Raw genomic sequence first — 16,760 nt, forward strand, 5'->3', positions numbered from 1 at the left:
GCAAAACCAGACGAATAGCTGAGATGCTTACTGTTCTTTAATCATCTATATATTTAATGTGAACAGTCACAGCTGGGTACTTTTTAAACAAGGTTTGAGTGTTTTGTCTCCATTGCAGCGATCAAGAATTTTGCACCTGTAATCAGAGAGACTACTATTTATAATACGTACAAGGGAGAACAGTTTTTATTTTGAATAATAAAGTCGATGTTCAAGATATGTGGATGTTTATGTCATTATTACTTGAATGTAAATGAGTAACTGCACCTCTTGGTTCTGATAGGCTTTCAAAGTGCATGTTCAGACTGCATAATGTTTTTCTCCAGAGAGTACAAAATATCTGCTTTATTGTTTGCAGATAAAAATGTTGTCTGGAAGTACAGGCAATCTGACGAGAGGAGGAAGCTTTCAAAAGAAATCATCTGTCCATCAATGTCTTTTCTTCAGCAGCTGGTTTAGAACACTGGTCTGTTGTAGCGCTCTGAGATTGGAGATGTCCTCTGCGATGACCGGGATGTCCTCACTGTGATGTGTCTCATCACTTTCATCGCTGTCAGATAATGTACACAGAAGTGCATCATTCTCGTATGTGGGGAAGTAATACCTGTGGAGATGTTGAGATCAGAGAGTTAGCCCCTTTTATTTACAGAGTCCCTACATTTCATATCCGGATGCACTATGCAAACATCACAATCTCAATAAAACATATCAGACATAAACAGGAAGGTTGACATCAGAGAGAGACTTCAGACACAACCATTCATCTACTTATGGTCATTTATAAATGTTGTCAGATCTTGTTTTTTCAAGGAGAGTCTCATCTTTTCTACTTCAAGATGTTGGATCATCACATTGAATTGTTACCCTTATCACTCCTGTCACAACTATCTCTCCCGACTTACTGTGGCTGATCCCAGGTGGACATCTCTGGCAGTTTCATTACGTGACCTTCAGCCACAATGTGACGCAGAACCTCAGCTCTGGATTCAAACTTCTCCTGGCAGCCATAGCAACGGCTCTGGTGGATCTGCCGCCGGATGAAGTTCACCAGTTTGACCTGCTGGAAGAACTTGAGGTCTGAGGGAGGAGACATTAAAGCAGGACAACAACATGAGCATGCACGTTTTTATTCTGTTATTTCATCAAGTCGTCACACTATCAGCATGTTCGCCGGCCAACAAATCATCCAACAATACGATTATTTTCAGTGCCACTCATCGACAGAAAGATGTGCCTTCCATTGAGATCCAATTAGTAGTTGATTCTGTTGAATGGGACAACATTTGCTTTAACTGCTCAGTATGTGAAATCCTAAAAAAAAAACACCCGTATTCCCAACATGAATCGGTCATGAATATGTCAAAAGCCGACCTAGCCTTGCATCCTGCAAATATGAACCACCTTCAGAATCAAACCAATTCTCTTAACCTTTGATAAAATCCTTGATAAAGTCCCTATCTCACTTTCAGCACATTCAGAATCCTGGCTTCTCTCTGTTGGCTTCCTGCTCAATTTAGAATTGATTTCAAGATCATGTCTGCGGTTGGCTCAAGCTAGACAACAGAAATGCTGATCCTGTAAGAGCCAGCCACAAATGTCAACCCCCAAAGATCAACGATGAAGCCAAAGTGGTCGTGACAGAAACAGTTCCTCAAATGTCCACCCGAGGTCTAAACTCCCATCCTATCCATAGAAGCCAGTTGGACCAGTGGTGAAATATCTCAAATAATAATAATAATAATAATAAAAGGATAACCTAATTTAGCCTAACTGTGACTTTTCTTGTCCGTAGTGTTAGTCTCGCTGTTGTTATACTGTCTATGATTTGCATAAATAAAGTTGGAATAAAATATAATTGAAAATATAATTAAGTTATGTTTAATACATTCCTGGAAATTCCATTAAAAAACAGAGTTTCAAATTATAGTCTTCATTATACAACAGTAATTCAACTGAAGAATGGAAGAAAAAGGACAGAAATGTGTTATTCATTACACATAGTTTTTCTATCTTATGAACATAACTTCTTCTTCTGTGAAACTTTAGCTTTTCGTTTGCTTACAAACCGTCATGTTTTGTCAGCAAACTGCTGTCTGATGATGATCTTAAATATGTTACAGTTCAGCATTGGACATTATTATTTGTTTTCAATGGTTTCTTTACTTACTGAGTTCTGTCTTCAGGTTATGGAGATCAAAGCCATGGGCTTCCTATAACAGCAGAAAACAGCAGAATTATGAATTAATTGTGGACAACAAAAACTGTGAAAAGACTTTGCTATTCTCAGATACATTGCCTGGCCAAATTAAAAGTCATCACCTAGATTTAACTAAGCAAATAGGTAGAGCCTCTTATTGGATAATTACTGCATGTGTGATTATCTTTCAGCTGGCAACAAGTTATTTAACCCCAACTAATGCAATTTCCATGTGGAAAGGCTCATTCCATGGTCGTGGAAAAGAAGTTAGTCTGTTTGAGAAGGATCAAATCATTGGCTGCATCAAACTGGATTAAGAACTGTCCAACAGATTATTGAAAACTGGAAGCACAGTGGGGGAGTATCATCTTCCAGGAAGAAATGTGGTCAGAGAAAAATCCTGATTGATCGTGAACGACGATCACTGAAAAGCTTGGTGAAATTAAATCAGCAGTAAAACTCAGGGCTACATTGAATAGTGAAAGTAAGAGCATTTCCACATGTGCAGTGCGAAGGGAACTCAAGGGATGGAGAATGAACAGCTGTGTAGCCTTAAGAAAACCACTATTCAGTGATGCTAACTGGAAAAAGGCTTCAGTTTGCTAGGGAGCATAAAGATCGGACTGGAGCAATGGAAGAAGGTCATGTGGTCTGATGAGTTCATATTGACCTGTTTCAGAGTGATGGTGCATCAGGGTAAGATGAGGTCAGCTGACTACCTGAATATACTGAATGACCAGTATCCAGTAACTCAATGGAGTATTTCTTCCTTGATGGCATGGGCATATTCCAAGATGACAATGCCAGGATTCATGGGGCTCAAATAGTCAAAGATTGGTTCAGGGAGTATGAGACATCATTTTCACACATGGATTGGTCACCACAGAGTCCAGACCTGAACCCCACTGAGAATCTTTGTGGAGTGGTCAGACTCTACCATCATCACTGCAGGATTTTGGTGAAAACATAATGCAATACTGGATGGAAATAAATCTTGTGACACTGCAGAAGCTTACTGAAACAATACTACAGCGAATGCTGCTGTAATCAAAGCTAAAAGCGCCAACAAAATATTAGAGTGTGTGACCTTTGTCTTTTGGCCAGGCAGTATATTTCCCTCTGGTAAAAACTCATTTTGTCCTGAGGGTGGTGCCAGAGATTAAATTTAAATGGAAATATCTCATCCACTGTAGAGTGGCCACTTTTAGATGAAATTTGTCCTGACCAGCTGTGTTGTCTGTCTATGCTGAACCCTGTCAGTCTAGAAGGCAAATTTCTGAATAATTATTATAAATATTTTATTATCCTTTTCATCTTTTAAAGGTATCTTATAAATATCTTAAATACATCCTCACTTGCTTATGTGAGGATTTCTCTAGGGATTGAAAGATACCTTTCAAAAGATGAAAAGGATCAAACAAGTAAACTATAGAAATACAAAAAAATCCAATTTAATTTAATGTATTTTATTTGAAACCAATAAAACTTGAATGAACTGAAAGACGCTCATTTACTTCCAAAATGAACTACTTTGACAAATGTTGACAAGCAATCTTAAGCAGACAGCCTCAAGACATAATTAACCATTTTAATATCACACATCCTTTTTCCTATTCTGTGTTTGGCCATTCGTTACTGTTCTTTTACTGTATGGTATGTGTGCACTGGTGAAGCGCTATATTTTATGTAACTGATTGCTACATGTCGTGACAAATATCTTTGAGAGTGGTGAAAACAAAGCACAGCAGCTTCACAGCAGCACTGCATCAGTGAGGAATCACTGAGGGCATATACAGTAAATTTATACTCCTGTCAAACAACAGTGTGGGCCGCTGTACCTTCATGTGTGTGTAGATCTGGTCCATCGTCTCTGACTGGTGATCACAGAACAGACACACAGCAGAGACTGGATGAGCCTGCCAGTCTGACCAATCACTGTGGACAATGCAGAGATAGGAGTAAGAGAGGAATCTGCAAAATTTAAGCATTTTACACATAAGATGAAGACATTTGGATGAATCAAGAACATGGCGTTGGGTCACTTTAACTGTCCTCAGATAGATGACTGAAAGACAGGTACCAAGTACAGTGGGGGAAATAAGTATTTGATCCCCTGCTGAATTTGTAAGTTTGCCCACTTCCATAGAAATGATCAGACTCTGGTTTTTATGGTTGTTTACTGGTTATGGGTATAGACAGAATATCAGTCGAAAATGCATAAAAAAAAACACACAATCTAAAAGTTATAAATTGTTATGTATTTTATTAAGGGAAATAAGTATTTGATCCCCAAGCACAACACAAGTCAGTACTTTGTAGAGAAACCTTTGTTGGCAAGCACAGCGATGAGACGTTTCTTGTAGTTGGTCACCAGGTTTGCACACAGCGCAGGAGGGATTTTGGCCCATTCATCTTTACAGACAGTCTTTAAATCCTTCAAGTTTCTTGGCTGCCTCTTGGAAACTCGGAGCTTCAGCTCCCTCCACAGGTTTTCGATCGGGTTAAGGTCTGGAGACTGACTAGGCCACTCCATGACCTTAATATGCTTCTTCTTGAGCCACTCCTTTGTTGTCCTGGCAGTATGTTTTGGGTCATTGTCATGTTGGAAAACCCACCCACGAGGCATCTTCAGTGTTCTTGCTGAGGAAAGAAGGTTTTTGTCCAAGATGTTACAGTACATGGCTGCATTCATTGGCCCCATAATGCGGTGAAGTTGCCCTGTACCCTTTGCTGAAAAACAGCCCCAAAACATGATGTTTCCACCTCCATGCTTAACCGTGGGTATGGCGTTCTTTGGGTCATACTCACGTTTTTTCATCCTCCAAACACGGAGGGTCGAGTTAATGCCAAATAGCTCAACTTTGGTTTCGTCAGACCACAGCACTTTCTCCCAAGCCTTCTCTGAGTCATTTAGATGTTCACTGGCAAACTTAAGGCGGGCCTGTACATGTGCCTTCTTGAGCAGGGGGACCTTGCGGGCACTGCAAGAGTTCAATCCATAACGGCGCAGTGTGTTGCCAACTGTTTTCTTGGTGACGGAGGTCCCAACTGCTTCCAGATCATTAACAAGCTCCTGTCGTGTTGTTTTAGGCTGCTCCCTCACCTTTCTCATCATCATCCTCACTCCATGAGGCGAGATTTTGCGGGGAGCTCCAGACCGAGGACAGTTGATGGTCCTTTTATGGGTCTTCCACTTGCGTATAATGGCACCAATAGTTGTCACCTTCTCACCAAGCCTTTTGCTGATGGTTTTGTAACCTATACCAGCCTTGTGCAGGTCTACAATCTTGTCCCTGACATCTTTTGACAGCTCTTTGGTCTTGCCCATGGTGCTGTAGAAGTTGGAATGTAAGAAACTGATTCTTAGAGCAGGTGTGCTTTATATACATGACGAGTTAAGATCAGGAGTATTGGTAATTAGTTGACTGAGCACAGCTGTGTGCCACATGCACACCAGCCAATCTGTAGGAGCCTGAATTCTAAGTGAATTGTTGGGGATCAAATACTTATTTCCCTTAATAAAATACATAACAATTTATAACTTTTAGATTGTGTGTTTTTTATGCATTTTCGATTGATATTCTGTCTATACCCATAACCAGTAAACAATCATAAAAACCAGAGTCTGATCATTTCTATGGAAGTGGGCAAACTTACAAATTCAGCAGGGGATCAAATACTTATTTCCCCCACTGTTAGTATAATGTTTTGACCCCAGACTGTGGTGATCTGACCCTCCTGGTTCCTGCTGAGTGCACTTACTCATCCTCATCATCTACCAGCTCACGGTCATCTTCACTCTGTACCTCCTCCCAGGTTTTTCCCAGTTCCTGACAGGAGAGTAAAGACATGTTAAGATCACACACAGCAAACAGAAACACCTCCTATACAACACCCTTTACACCCTATAAGCTATATGACTCTTTTCATATTAACTTGACTCATTTCTTCAGGAATCTGTATTTTCCTTAATACAAGAGGTTCTCAAATAGTGGTGGAAAAGATGCATACAAGAGGAATGAAGGAAACACACTTTTAGACAAATTAGAAATGCTTTCCATTTCTGTGGATGTTTTTCCGTAGACAGTGTAATGTTCTGGCCAAATAACAAGGACACGCTATAATCACGATACACTTGTATGTGCCAGCAGTGACACAAATTAACAGACACATACTCTCTGTGGCAATGATACTAAAAAGGAAAAAGGAGAATCATCTGTCAGGAGGTGGTTTGTTGCCCTCTGTGGGTCTGCGACAGATGTGCTGATTAGTGCTGCTGGGCGTACACTGGGGCCAGGCTACTAGTTCCCCTGCTTCTCATCATCCCATAAAGGCTGGAACAGTATTTAAGTGGACTTTCAACTCTCCTTCTCATCGTTTTTTCAGTTTATCTCTGTGGTAGCTACTTGTGAACCAGCTATCAACTTTTTGTCAACTTTGGACCTAGTGTACAATTCCTGATGGACCTGCCTCCTCCTTTTCTACAGGTGCAGCCCAAGCTCCAGTATTCACCAGCTTCTGTAGATACCTTTGCTTCTTTTTGGAACTCTGCTTCAACTTTTGTTTATTTAACTCCTGTAGGACCTGAGTCCAACACCTGGGTCCTTTCCCAGAGTTTTGAGTTGTCTTCAACAGAAAACTGTCTGAAAGTAGTTTCATAGGCCAGCTCAGGTCTTCCAAATTACACCTACAACCAAACCAGCTCTACCAAGTATGCACATGTATTGGTGTTCAGAAAGACTATTATGACACAGTGAACCCAGACCGTTTACAATCCCTTTTCTCCATTAAGGATCCAACTACTAACTTCACAGCCACATGTCAAGTGGACAGAGGTGTGCTGTAGTTGTATTCTTACCAGATAGTTTATGACGTAGAAGCGGTCGTATTCGTGGTTGTTGGCGTTGATTCGACGGTGAGATTTTTTCCTCATGTGATCCTTCAGTGTGGTTTTATCTCGAAAGGTTTTTTCACAATACAAACACTGCAGACTAAAAGCATGAAATGAATTAATTCACTAAATGTAAATGAAAATTTAGTGGTTTAAACACATGCTAAATTAACTCAGTTTACTTTAGTGAGGCTTTGCATCACCTGGATCCATTAAAACAGACTTTGTATTGATGTATATTTCCCCATTTCCAGAGGCACTGATAGCATCAGGGTTTTTGAGGTGATGCAGAAACAATTATCAGAGAAGTTACTAGTAGCAGCACAAAACAGAATGCATTGATGGGGCTGTCAAGTAGCAGGCAAACAAATCCAGTGATATGGGAGAGTTGGATTTGAACTCTCAGCTCCTACAATTTGATGATTTGTCAATGAATCCAAGCAAATCCAGACACTTTGATGCTTCCTTTATCAGAAGACATGTAAACATGCCAACTGTTAACTGGAAATCATAATTTTTCACATTTGCCTAACATTTAATACAAAAAACTGGACAAAAATACTAATAAGCTTTGTTTTCTTTGAAAGTGTCTTGTTCTTACATGTCTTGTTTCTACATGTGCCTTAAATTGCCCCCGGGAAATATAAAGATTTCTGAATCTGAATATGATCAATCAAAAACTGAACACAGATTACCAAATGCATAATACAATTATTATTCGCATTCGTGCCTGTAGTGACAAACTGTATTTATTGACCATGCTTTCTGGAGTCCATGAAGTTATTTCTACAATTTGAACTCTGCATCTTTTCTACTTTGTCTCATATCAGTCATGCTACTGACCTGCTGCCAGCTGCCAGGCATTATATTACATTTTCAGCCAAAATTCTGGAAAAGCATCTATTACTCAAATTATTAATTTTCAGCATTTGACAAATTGTATTTGAACTATTTATTTTATTAAATATATGATTAAATTATTTACAGACAATGAAATGAACTTACACACTGATTTGGAAATGGGGTTATGTATATTATATATAGTATATTTAAGTTACATATAATTCACAACAATTGTAAGAACCTTTAACTAAGCTAAAGTTAAGTAAATCAGTAAAAACTTGACATGGCTGTGTCAGTTCTTACTTGTCCAGTTTGTTCTCCAGTGTGTCTAGGAACTCATTGCAGTAGACGATGTTGTCTGGCAGCCCAATGCTGAAGGAATGTTCTCTGGCCATGTGGTTCAACAGGGATGACCTGAAAACATGACAACCCACTACTTTTTAATGAATGCTACAACATATGATTGAGAGCCAGTCTTAACTACAATTACCACCACTAGGTGTGCTGGCTTTGGCAACCAGTCAAGTTGGGTCTATGTTGCCTGTCTGGACTCATATGATATATAACAACAGTATTTTTGGACAAACAGAAATAATCATTATAGTGACCGGCTGCCTTTTTACTGACGAGTACAAAGGACTGATAGGGAGCTTCATAGCATTAACAATTATGCGAGGCCCAGTATCAGCAACGACAGCTGAGCTGGAGTGCCAGAGAGCAATCTAATCAGTTAACCCTTCAGTCTATGTGGAAGAAATCCCTCCAGGTGTTCCTGACATAACATAGTAACTAGAATGGGACAGGTATGTCCTTGGACAACCTGAAATTGCATCAAGTGCTGCAACAGATGGTATGTCTCCCGCCAAGCTATGACATCAACATTATGAAGTTACACGATGAAAAGTCCAACCCCTGGACTAACCTTATCTAACAGTGACTACACCTGTACTTTTAACCGACAACCTGGTACACTGTAACCTGTGTATAACACTCTGGTTTTCCAGGCTAAGTGAGAATCCTGTATGTGCACTACCTGTTTCCAGTGAACTCTTCACTGCAGAACATGCAGAGACGATGGAAGCTGCCTTCGTCTCGTTCCTTCTGCTGCTGCTCTAACACCTCCTCCTGCAGACAGCCAGAACAGAAAGTAGAACACCACGGCAAAAAACATGCTCTGCTCCAGGTCTGAACATCAAAATCAGTTTGTTCTTGAGACTTTTGAGTCCATCCCAATAGACTTTTACACCAGGGATGACGAAATCCCCTCAAAAAGAATGGGCTGGATGGATACCCCAAAAATACAATGCCTCCAACAGAAAAGAAAACAACAGACACGTTTATTTTTTTAACCATATAATTTGAAACTTAATCTGCCATTCCACACCAGCTTTGGTGTTTTAATCCTTACCAGTCGTTTCTGCTGGAGCTTCTCTCTGAGGAGTCGGTCCTCTGGAAGGACATCACACAGCAGGAAGTAGTCCTCCTGTTTTTCTGAAAGGTCAAGAACTTGTTATAAGAAAATCAGAGGTAAAAAAGTGACGTCATTAACTTTCAAAAATTTGCAGAGCCTTGTAATTAATATATACTTTAATTTCCATCACAGTGTTTTCCCAGTACCGTGACAGGTCTGGAATCACTCTAAAAGGTTGTTCTGAAATGTCAGGTTCTTTTCACAGGGCTTGTGACAACCAACTCCACCAGAACACAACTTCACTCACCAGCTGGCCCAGTGGAATTGGTCTTGATCACACTGCAGAAATCTGTCACTGGCTGCTCCAGGAATCTGCCCTTCCAGTACAACATGTACCTGATGGAGGACATGAAACTCATCACCAAACAATTCTAAAGATAAATTATTTTAGGCCTAAACAATGATCTCACTTTGCACCCAACTAAATGAGTCAGTGCCTAAGAATGAAAAACAGAACTGGTTTAAACATTTTCACTGCCTGTTCAGACTAACGGTGGACTTCAGACACAGTGCAGGGTTCCTACTTTGGGAGGTCTGCGATGAGTTTGACATCAGCAATAACCAGCCTGTGTTCCAGCAGCAGGTGTTTGAGGAGATTGTCTTTCTGCAGCGGAGGGACGGACTCGGAACACAAGAGGCAGACCAGGAGCTCAACACTGGTAAGAGCAGGAGCACTGGAGCTGTGGACCGGCTGCTCTGGAAAACACAGTGGCTCCAGGATGCTGTCCTTACCTGAGGAAAAGGGCAACTCCAGATTATCTACAACACACATCCATCCAAACCGGTGTGTGCTGCCCCCCTCTCAAACCAAACTTCTGAATGTTAGCTCGGTAGGATAACGAGGTAGCAGTTAAGTTTTAGCTTCTTTACGGACCGAATACCATGGCGTTCTTCTGCCTTTTTTGACTGCGTTTGCAGTTTCCTCGACTCCGTGTGTTGGTAACACACAAACAGTCACAATTTATACATAGAACAACTTCATAAAAGCCACTGACACGTTTATAATTTCAACATACCATCTTTACTTCGCTCGGTGGCGGCCATGTTCCGTACCACGTGGTAAAAACAGCGGAAAACGGACCAATCACAGCAGGGCCGCCTTCACGGTCTGCCGGTGAACACATAAACGATAGAAATGATGCGTTCAACTAAGGTTTTGGATATTCGCCCCCTGTGAACAACAATGACGAATACATAGTCTTACACAGGTGATCATCCAGTACTGGGAAAGTGTGTGCTTGAGAGGCAGCACTAAGAAGAAGGACACGTCATGGCTGGACAAAATGATAGCCTACATAAGATGGGCCCTGTGCTAGGAGCAGAGCTGGAGTCCCTGATATCAGTGGCACTGGCGGAAACAAGGACCTTGAACAAACTCTGGTCCATCATGAACAATGTTCACCAAACTCTACACCCCCACCCCATAGCAGTAACACTCCATGATGGCAGCACCCATCCCTAGCAGGATGCAGCCTGACACAGACACACAAACGGTTCAAGAACAACTGAAAAATCATGAAGAACAGCACAAGGTGTTGACCTCTGAATTCATTCCTCTTAATTCACCCACAGCGGTAAATACAAAATTATAAAAGCAATTGACACACAAAACTATAAACTATGCAGCTCGTATAAAAGAATCTACTTTTCACAGAAATATTAGTACTAATGGGAGTAGGTAACCGACCATATAATATTTACACATGATAAAAATGTCTTAAAATGGACAGTCCTTGTAGAACATGAAGTTTAATATGTTTATCCAGTCTAAACAGTGGCTGGTTTCGTAATGGCTGTATCAGAGTGACAGGAAAACCTTCAAATCCACGGACGTTACTGCTTAAAACATATTCAACCCTCCACCCCTCACTCTTCCTCTGGAGGCGATGCTCTCTCTCTGCAGTTGTTCGTTGTGCTTGAGCAGGTCGCTCTGGTGCGTTCAGGTACTGCATTATTCACACTAAGCTCACAGCTCTAATTAAACCCTGGGGAGAAGGGTGAGGGGAGGCAGCCGGAGAGAGAGACGCAGCCAGTATATTATGTGGATTTTGGATTTCGACCACAACTCCCACATGAGACATCCAATTTCAGCTCCAAACAGCTGTTTCTAAATGCATATTGTAGCTCCACTGGGGAACTGACACGAGTTACAGTATCCACACTGACACTGACGTTAAAATGCAAGAATCTACATTTCATGAATTTCTACAAAATCCCACAATAAGCAGAGCTGTCTTTATTTATTTTTTATTCACACTAGGAATATTCAATTCAAATATAGGAAACAAAACTACACCCAAGGTGAAAAAAATAGAATAGTTCTTGGGATTTAATATTGTCTCATGATGAGTATTCTCTTTTTTATGAATGGTCAAACTTTATGTGACAAGGCCAAGATATTCATATTCATTAATACACAGGACGAGATGTTACGATCCCTTGTGCCATGGTCTCAGACTTAATTCCATAGAAACTGTCTCCTGATTTCTGAAAATGTAACTTAATAGGGTGCCTTATTCATACCCTGTTCTTTCCTTTAAACACATGTTAAATTAACTCAGTTTACTTCAGTGGGCTTTTACATCATCTGGGTCCATTAAAACAAACTTTGTACTGTTGTATAGGTCCCCATTTCCAGAGGCAAGTCACTAGTAGCAGCACACAACAGAATGCATTGTAGCAGGCAAACAAATCCAGTGATATTGGAGAGTTGGATTTGAATTCCTACATTTCAATGATTTGTCAATGAATCCAAGCAAATCCAGACACTTTGGTGCTGCCTTTCTTAGAAGATGTGTAAACACATCAATTGTTAACTGGAAAACAATACTTTTTCACATTTGTCTGACATTTGATAAACAAAACTAGACCAAAGTACTAATGGAGGGTATGCAAGTGACATCACAGCAAGCGATGTCTCCGTGGTTATGGACACTGAGTGGCAAAAAGTGACAGCTGAGCATGGAGATTAGCATCATTAGTTTGAATCGTAGGGTTTATTAGCATCTAAACTGCAAAATTATTTTTTTTTAAAAATGGTGAAGACCTGTTTTGCGATTGACTGTACCAATATATTTGAAAAGCAGTCACAGATATATTTTTATAGGTCTCCGACTGCCACAGAAAAGAGAAGTAAATAGATCACTAACTGGAATCCAGGCACAGAAACCTGGAGTTGTGGTTCACATCTAGTGTCAGGTAATATTAATTTATGCTGTATTTTTTGATGAAGTCATACCTTAAGTTACTTCTTAAGTTACATTCTGGAGGGCTGTCAGATACATTAGACAAGACAAGTTTCTCAGTAAAGCTCTTAGCATTAGCATCTTTTATTTAGCTACATTTATCATAACAAAATTACCTAAAACTAACTTAAACTGCCTGAAACAGGGGCTAGTCTACTTTTCGAAATCCATAAGTTCGTATGGATCGTTGTCGAGTACAATTGTCCTTAATTTGATCTGATAATCCTTTCTTTTCCCGGTCTCTCTGTATTTACTGATACATTTCACTGTGATTTTGCCACTCGGGGGCGTGGCCCCAGGTGGCAGTGATGTTAATGCATATGTCTATAAGCTTGTCTTTTTCTTTGAAACTAAAATATCATGATAATTGTGCTTGTGTAGCCTGCAGTGGAGATGAGTGGCAGGCTGCAGTTACTGTATCTGGAAAGCTCCCTTCTACCTCACTGACTGACAGATGAGTTTAGTGCAGCAGAAGTTCATATATTAATGACCATCCTTCTGTTGAATGTGATGATGTTTGATCCAGCATTTTGCTAATTATTTATGTGCACACTTCATTATGTGCACAAAGCTTCAACCATGTAAGTGCCTCGAGTCATATTATTGTACCTCTCTCGTGAGGATCTGGAGGAATAAGATGAAATGATTTCAATTTAATGGGATATCACAAAAACAGCAGAAAGGAGGTGATATTAAGGAGATAACAAATTAAACACTACGGTGATAATCATCTTGCTACAAGACACTTTTCTGCTACAGAGCAGCAAACATTGTTGAGAAGACAGTAATTATAATAAATCCAGATATAAAATATGAATGTGACATTTGTATCATTGAATCAGAGTCAGACTAACTGAGCAGGAGAACTGATTTCCAAAAGGAGATAGTGCTCAGTTTGTGGGTGATTTAACTCAAATGACTATGCTTACTTGTGAGAAGTAGACAAAACCCAACTGCACCCTCAAACTCAGGTGAGCACTGAGTTTCTGGTGGGCAGGCACTACCTGAAGATGTTTAAATCAAATCTCCCCACCGGTCATTTAGAACTGAAGAAGCCACTTGAATGGTTGGTACAATGTCTTCAAGACAATTCAAAGGAGACCTGTTTTAGATACACCTTGTTCTAGATGAATGAGAATCCTCACAGAGGATTAACTTGCTACTGAATACCTTCACCCTTGCAGATATGTTGCTACAACAACCAATCCAACACATCTTGTGAAGAACAGACAGATGTGTAATCATTCTAAATTATCAGTCCTAATTGCTAAACCCGAATGTATTGCTGCACTGAAGCTCAGCGAGGAGGGGCTTGATCATGTCCCAGCTAGCGCTGGATGAGGAGAAATCTTGAAAGGGATGTCCATCCATGAAAGGGCTATGATAGAGAGGCTGACCACCATTTACATATGCACACCTACATTTCGAATCACTGATTAACATATCATACACTTCTTTGGACTGTGGGAGGAAGCCAGATCTCTCACACACATACAGAAGACCCATGGAAGTCCTGAGAGAACATGTCAACATGAAAGAAAGTCCTGGGCCAAACAGCAAGTTCAAACCCGCAATTGAACATTCACAGTCTCTTTGTAGCCATGCTCTTTCTGTGCTGGCTTGGCAGAGAGAACATGCAAATACAACATAGAAAGGCCCCAGCCGAAGAAGTTCATACCAGCGGAAGTTTTCTGTGAGTGCTCCTGCTTCTTCCCACAGTCTACTGTGATGCCCTGTCAAGGAAACACACAGAAGGAATTAAATTTCCCAAAGACATCAAAGAGGGTTTTATTGTAATTTCAACCATATATAGCAGGTGCAGCACATAATGAAACAAGATGTTCCGTCAGGATCATGGAGCTAATTGAAGACAGGACTAAGTACAATACAAGGAACGGAGCATAACGTGTGAGTGTGCAAACTCATGCAGATGATATAAAACAGTGCAAACAGTATGAACTGTGCAAAAAGTGTAGACAAGTAGTGCCAAAAGTGCAAGAACGCGAGACAACCAGTACAATACAGATAGTGGAAAACACTCAGGAGGCAAGTTTTTATCTCTAAAAGATTATTACACTGCATGTTCTGCTGTGTTTGACACCACTGTCTTACAGCCTGTTCATTCACACACTTCAAATTAGAGTAAGTTTTCATTTGTATGTACTAATTTTCTCTGTTTTCTGTTTCTCTGTTCTAGTTTGATATATCTACACCATACATCAATTTGCAGCAGCGGTAGCTAAATTCTCTCCTTTCAAACAATCATCTCGCCTACTGGGCAGCTGAAGAAACACTGGTTTCAGCATTTCAAAACACCAATTCAAACCACCCCCTCTATCTGCTGCTCTGCACGCCAGGTCCAACCTGGATGCTGCTGGCAATGAATTGTTGCATAGCAACTGCCTGCTCAGCACCTACACTGTTCCTCCTGTTAAGAGCTGGGGAACTGCAAAATGTGTCATTATGTGGGCAGAGTCGCCCACATGGGTCAATGTCAACCAACAGCCACGGGGACTCTTGTTCTTCTGCTCTTTCTGTGTCCCTCTCTTCTATAATGCCCCCAGCATTACAGAAGAGACTGCTGTCCACTGCTGTCACTGGTTGTCTTACAGTTCTTACTCTCCTTTCCCCTCATTCAAAACACTGAACGCAATGTTGCAGCTAAAACAAGAAGCCCATGAATAAAGGTTTTAAGTTCACAGCTTGTTCTACAGTTATTCAGGAACAACTAACCTGCTCCACTGACAATTTGGTGCAGGACAGTCCAGGTGATGTGTGACTCAACGGACACTAAATCGCATCAACGAAACCTCGAGTGTTTCCAATAAAGACAGTCATCATCACTCAACAGTATGTCTTCAGAGGAACCAACCTTTTTTCAGTCTCTCCAGCAGCACTGGCAGTCAAGATGCTGTGTTCCCTGATACAGGAACTGCTTGAGGCGGAGATGGCAGGACAGGTGAAAACTCAACAGTTCTTTCCAAAAGACAATTGCCCCTCAGCTCAGTGGGTGTGGGACTCCACAGAGCTGAGGCTCCACTCTGAGCTAAAGGAGAGACCTTGAGGTCTTGTATTCATCACCTGCCATTAAAACCTTCCTGCAAGCAAGAGCAGCCACCTGAATGTCAACAAAGACTTGCACCCAGAAGTCTTCTGTTGGCACCGACAGAAGCGCAGGTAGGCGATGGGCTGGAGGAGAGATCCTCAGTTTTGTCTGACACTTTTGTGTACTTTTTACGTATGCTTTCAAGCTTTCTGCTTTCTACAAACTTGTTATAGAATATGAGAATGAGACAACTTAACAACTTAGCTCCAATTAATTAAGATAAACATAAATTATTATGAAATAATATAATATAATATAATATAATATAATATAATATAATATAATATAATATAATATAATATAATATAATATAATTTAATATAATATTAGATTTTACAGAGGACTGCTATTCTTTTCTTAGGCAGGTATGTACTCTGAGTTTGATGTAAATTGCAATGGGTTCAGTTGGGTTCATTCTGTTGTTCCTTTACATACATTTGATAAAGCCGTTGAAGCCTCTCAAATCTCAGTTTGAATCTCTCTCTTCTGAATAATAATCTCTAAAATTTAATAAAACAAAAGCTTCACTGTGTCCTTGGAGTAGAGTGGACAGCAACCAAGTATTTTCTCTGTCACTGTTGATCATTCTCTTCCTCTTAAACAGGACACACCATGACAGAATTCTTGGACAAACACCAGAGTCTGAAGTTGTTGTTCTTCTAACAGCCATCATACTCATCATACTCACATACGCATACAAAAATGCGTATGTGAGGAAAGAGATGCGTGTGCGTGATTGATAATTCACAAATGCTGAGCAGAGCAGAATTTTCAGTGTTACAAATGTCTTTCTGGTTTTTACAAATGAAAATCGTATATTTACAAAAACATGTTTACAAGTACACCCGTATTTGCAAAAACCAAAATACAAATTAGAAATTTGTATTTGTGGATAGCAAAACACATTTATAGACCACCCTCCGTGCGTTTACAGGTATTAATGAGACAAATTTAAGCCCATATCTGAAAGCATAGAATTTGAGTTCAGCATGAACGTGGCAGGCTTT

At 40.3% G+C, this 16,760-nt stretch overlaps 1 protein-coding gene across 1 annotated transcript; it reads right to left on the bottom strand.

Moving 5' to 3' along the window:
- Positions 1-19: 19 nt before the first annotated feature.
- znf277 (zinc finger protein 277) lies at positions 20-10,565 on the bottom strand. The gene is made up of 12 exons (XM_047595289.1): positions 10,419-10,565; positions 9,927-10,134; positions 9,650-9,738; positions 9,340-9,422; positions 8,965-9,056; positions 8,235-8,345; positions 7,056-7,188; positions 5,960-6,027; positions 4,036-4,132; positions 2,168-2,210; positions 903-1,077; positions 20-604 (listed from the first exon to the last, which is right to left on the bottom strand). Exons 1-12 carry the CDS (start codon positions 10,444-10,446, stop codon positions 430-432), a joined length of 1,302 nt encoding a protein of 433 aa, XP_047451245.1. The 5' UTR covers positions 10,447-10,565; the 3' UTR covers positions 20-429.
- Between the last annotated feature and the right edge of the window lie 6,195 nt (positions 10,566-16,760).

Source organism: Mugil cephalus, chromosome 10 (assembly GCF_022458985.1).
Source record: "Mugil cephalus isolate CIBA_MC_2020 chromosome 10, CIBA_Mcephalus_1.1, whole genome shotgun sequence".
In the NCBI taxonomy this organism is placed as follows: Eukaryota; Metazoa; Chordata; class Actinopteri; order Mugiliformes; family Mugilidae; genus Mugil; species Mugil cephalus.

Coding starts and splice junctions, on each gene's coding strand:
- znf277 (XM_047595289.1), bottom strand. CDS start 10,446: ATGGCCGCCACCGAGCGAAGTAAAGATG. Junction 9,423..9,649: donor CAATTCCACTGGGCCAGCTG/GTGAGTGAAGTT, acceptor TTGACCTTTCAG/AAAAACAGGAGGACTACTTC. Junction 9,057..9,339: donor AGCTCCAGCAGAAACGACTG/GTAAGGATTAAA, acceptor GGCTGTCTGCAG/GAGGAGGTGTTAGAGCAGCA.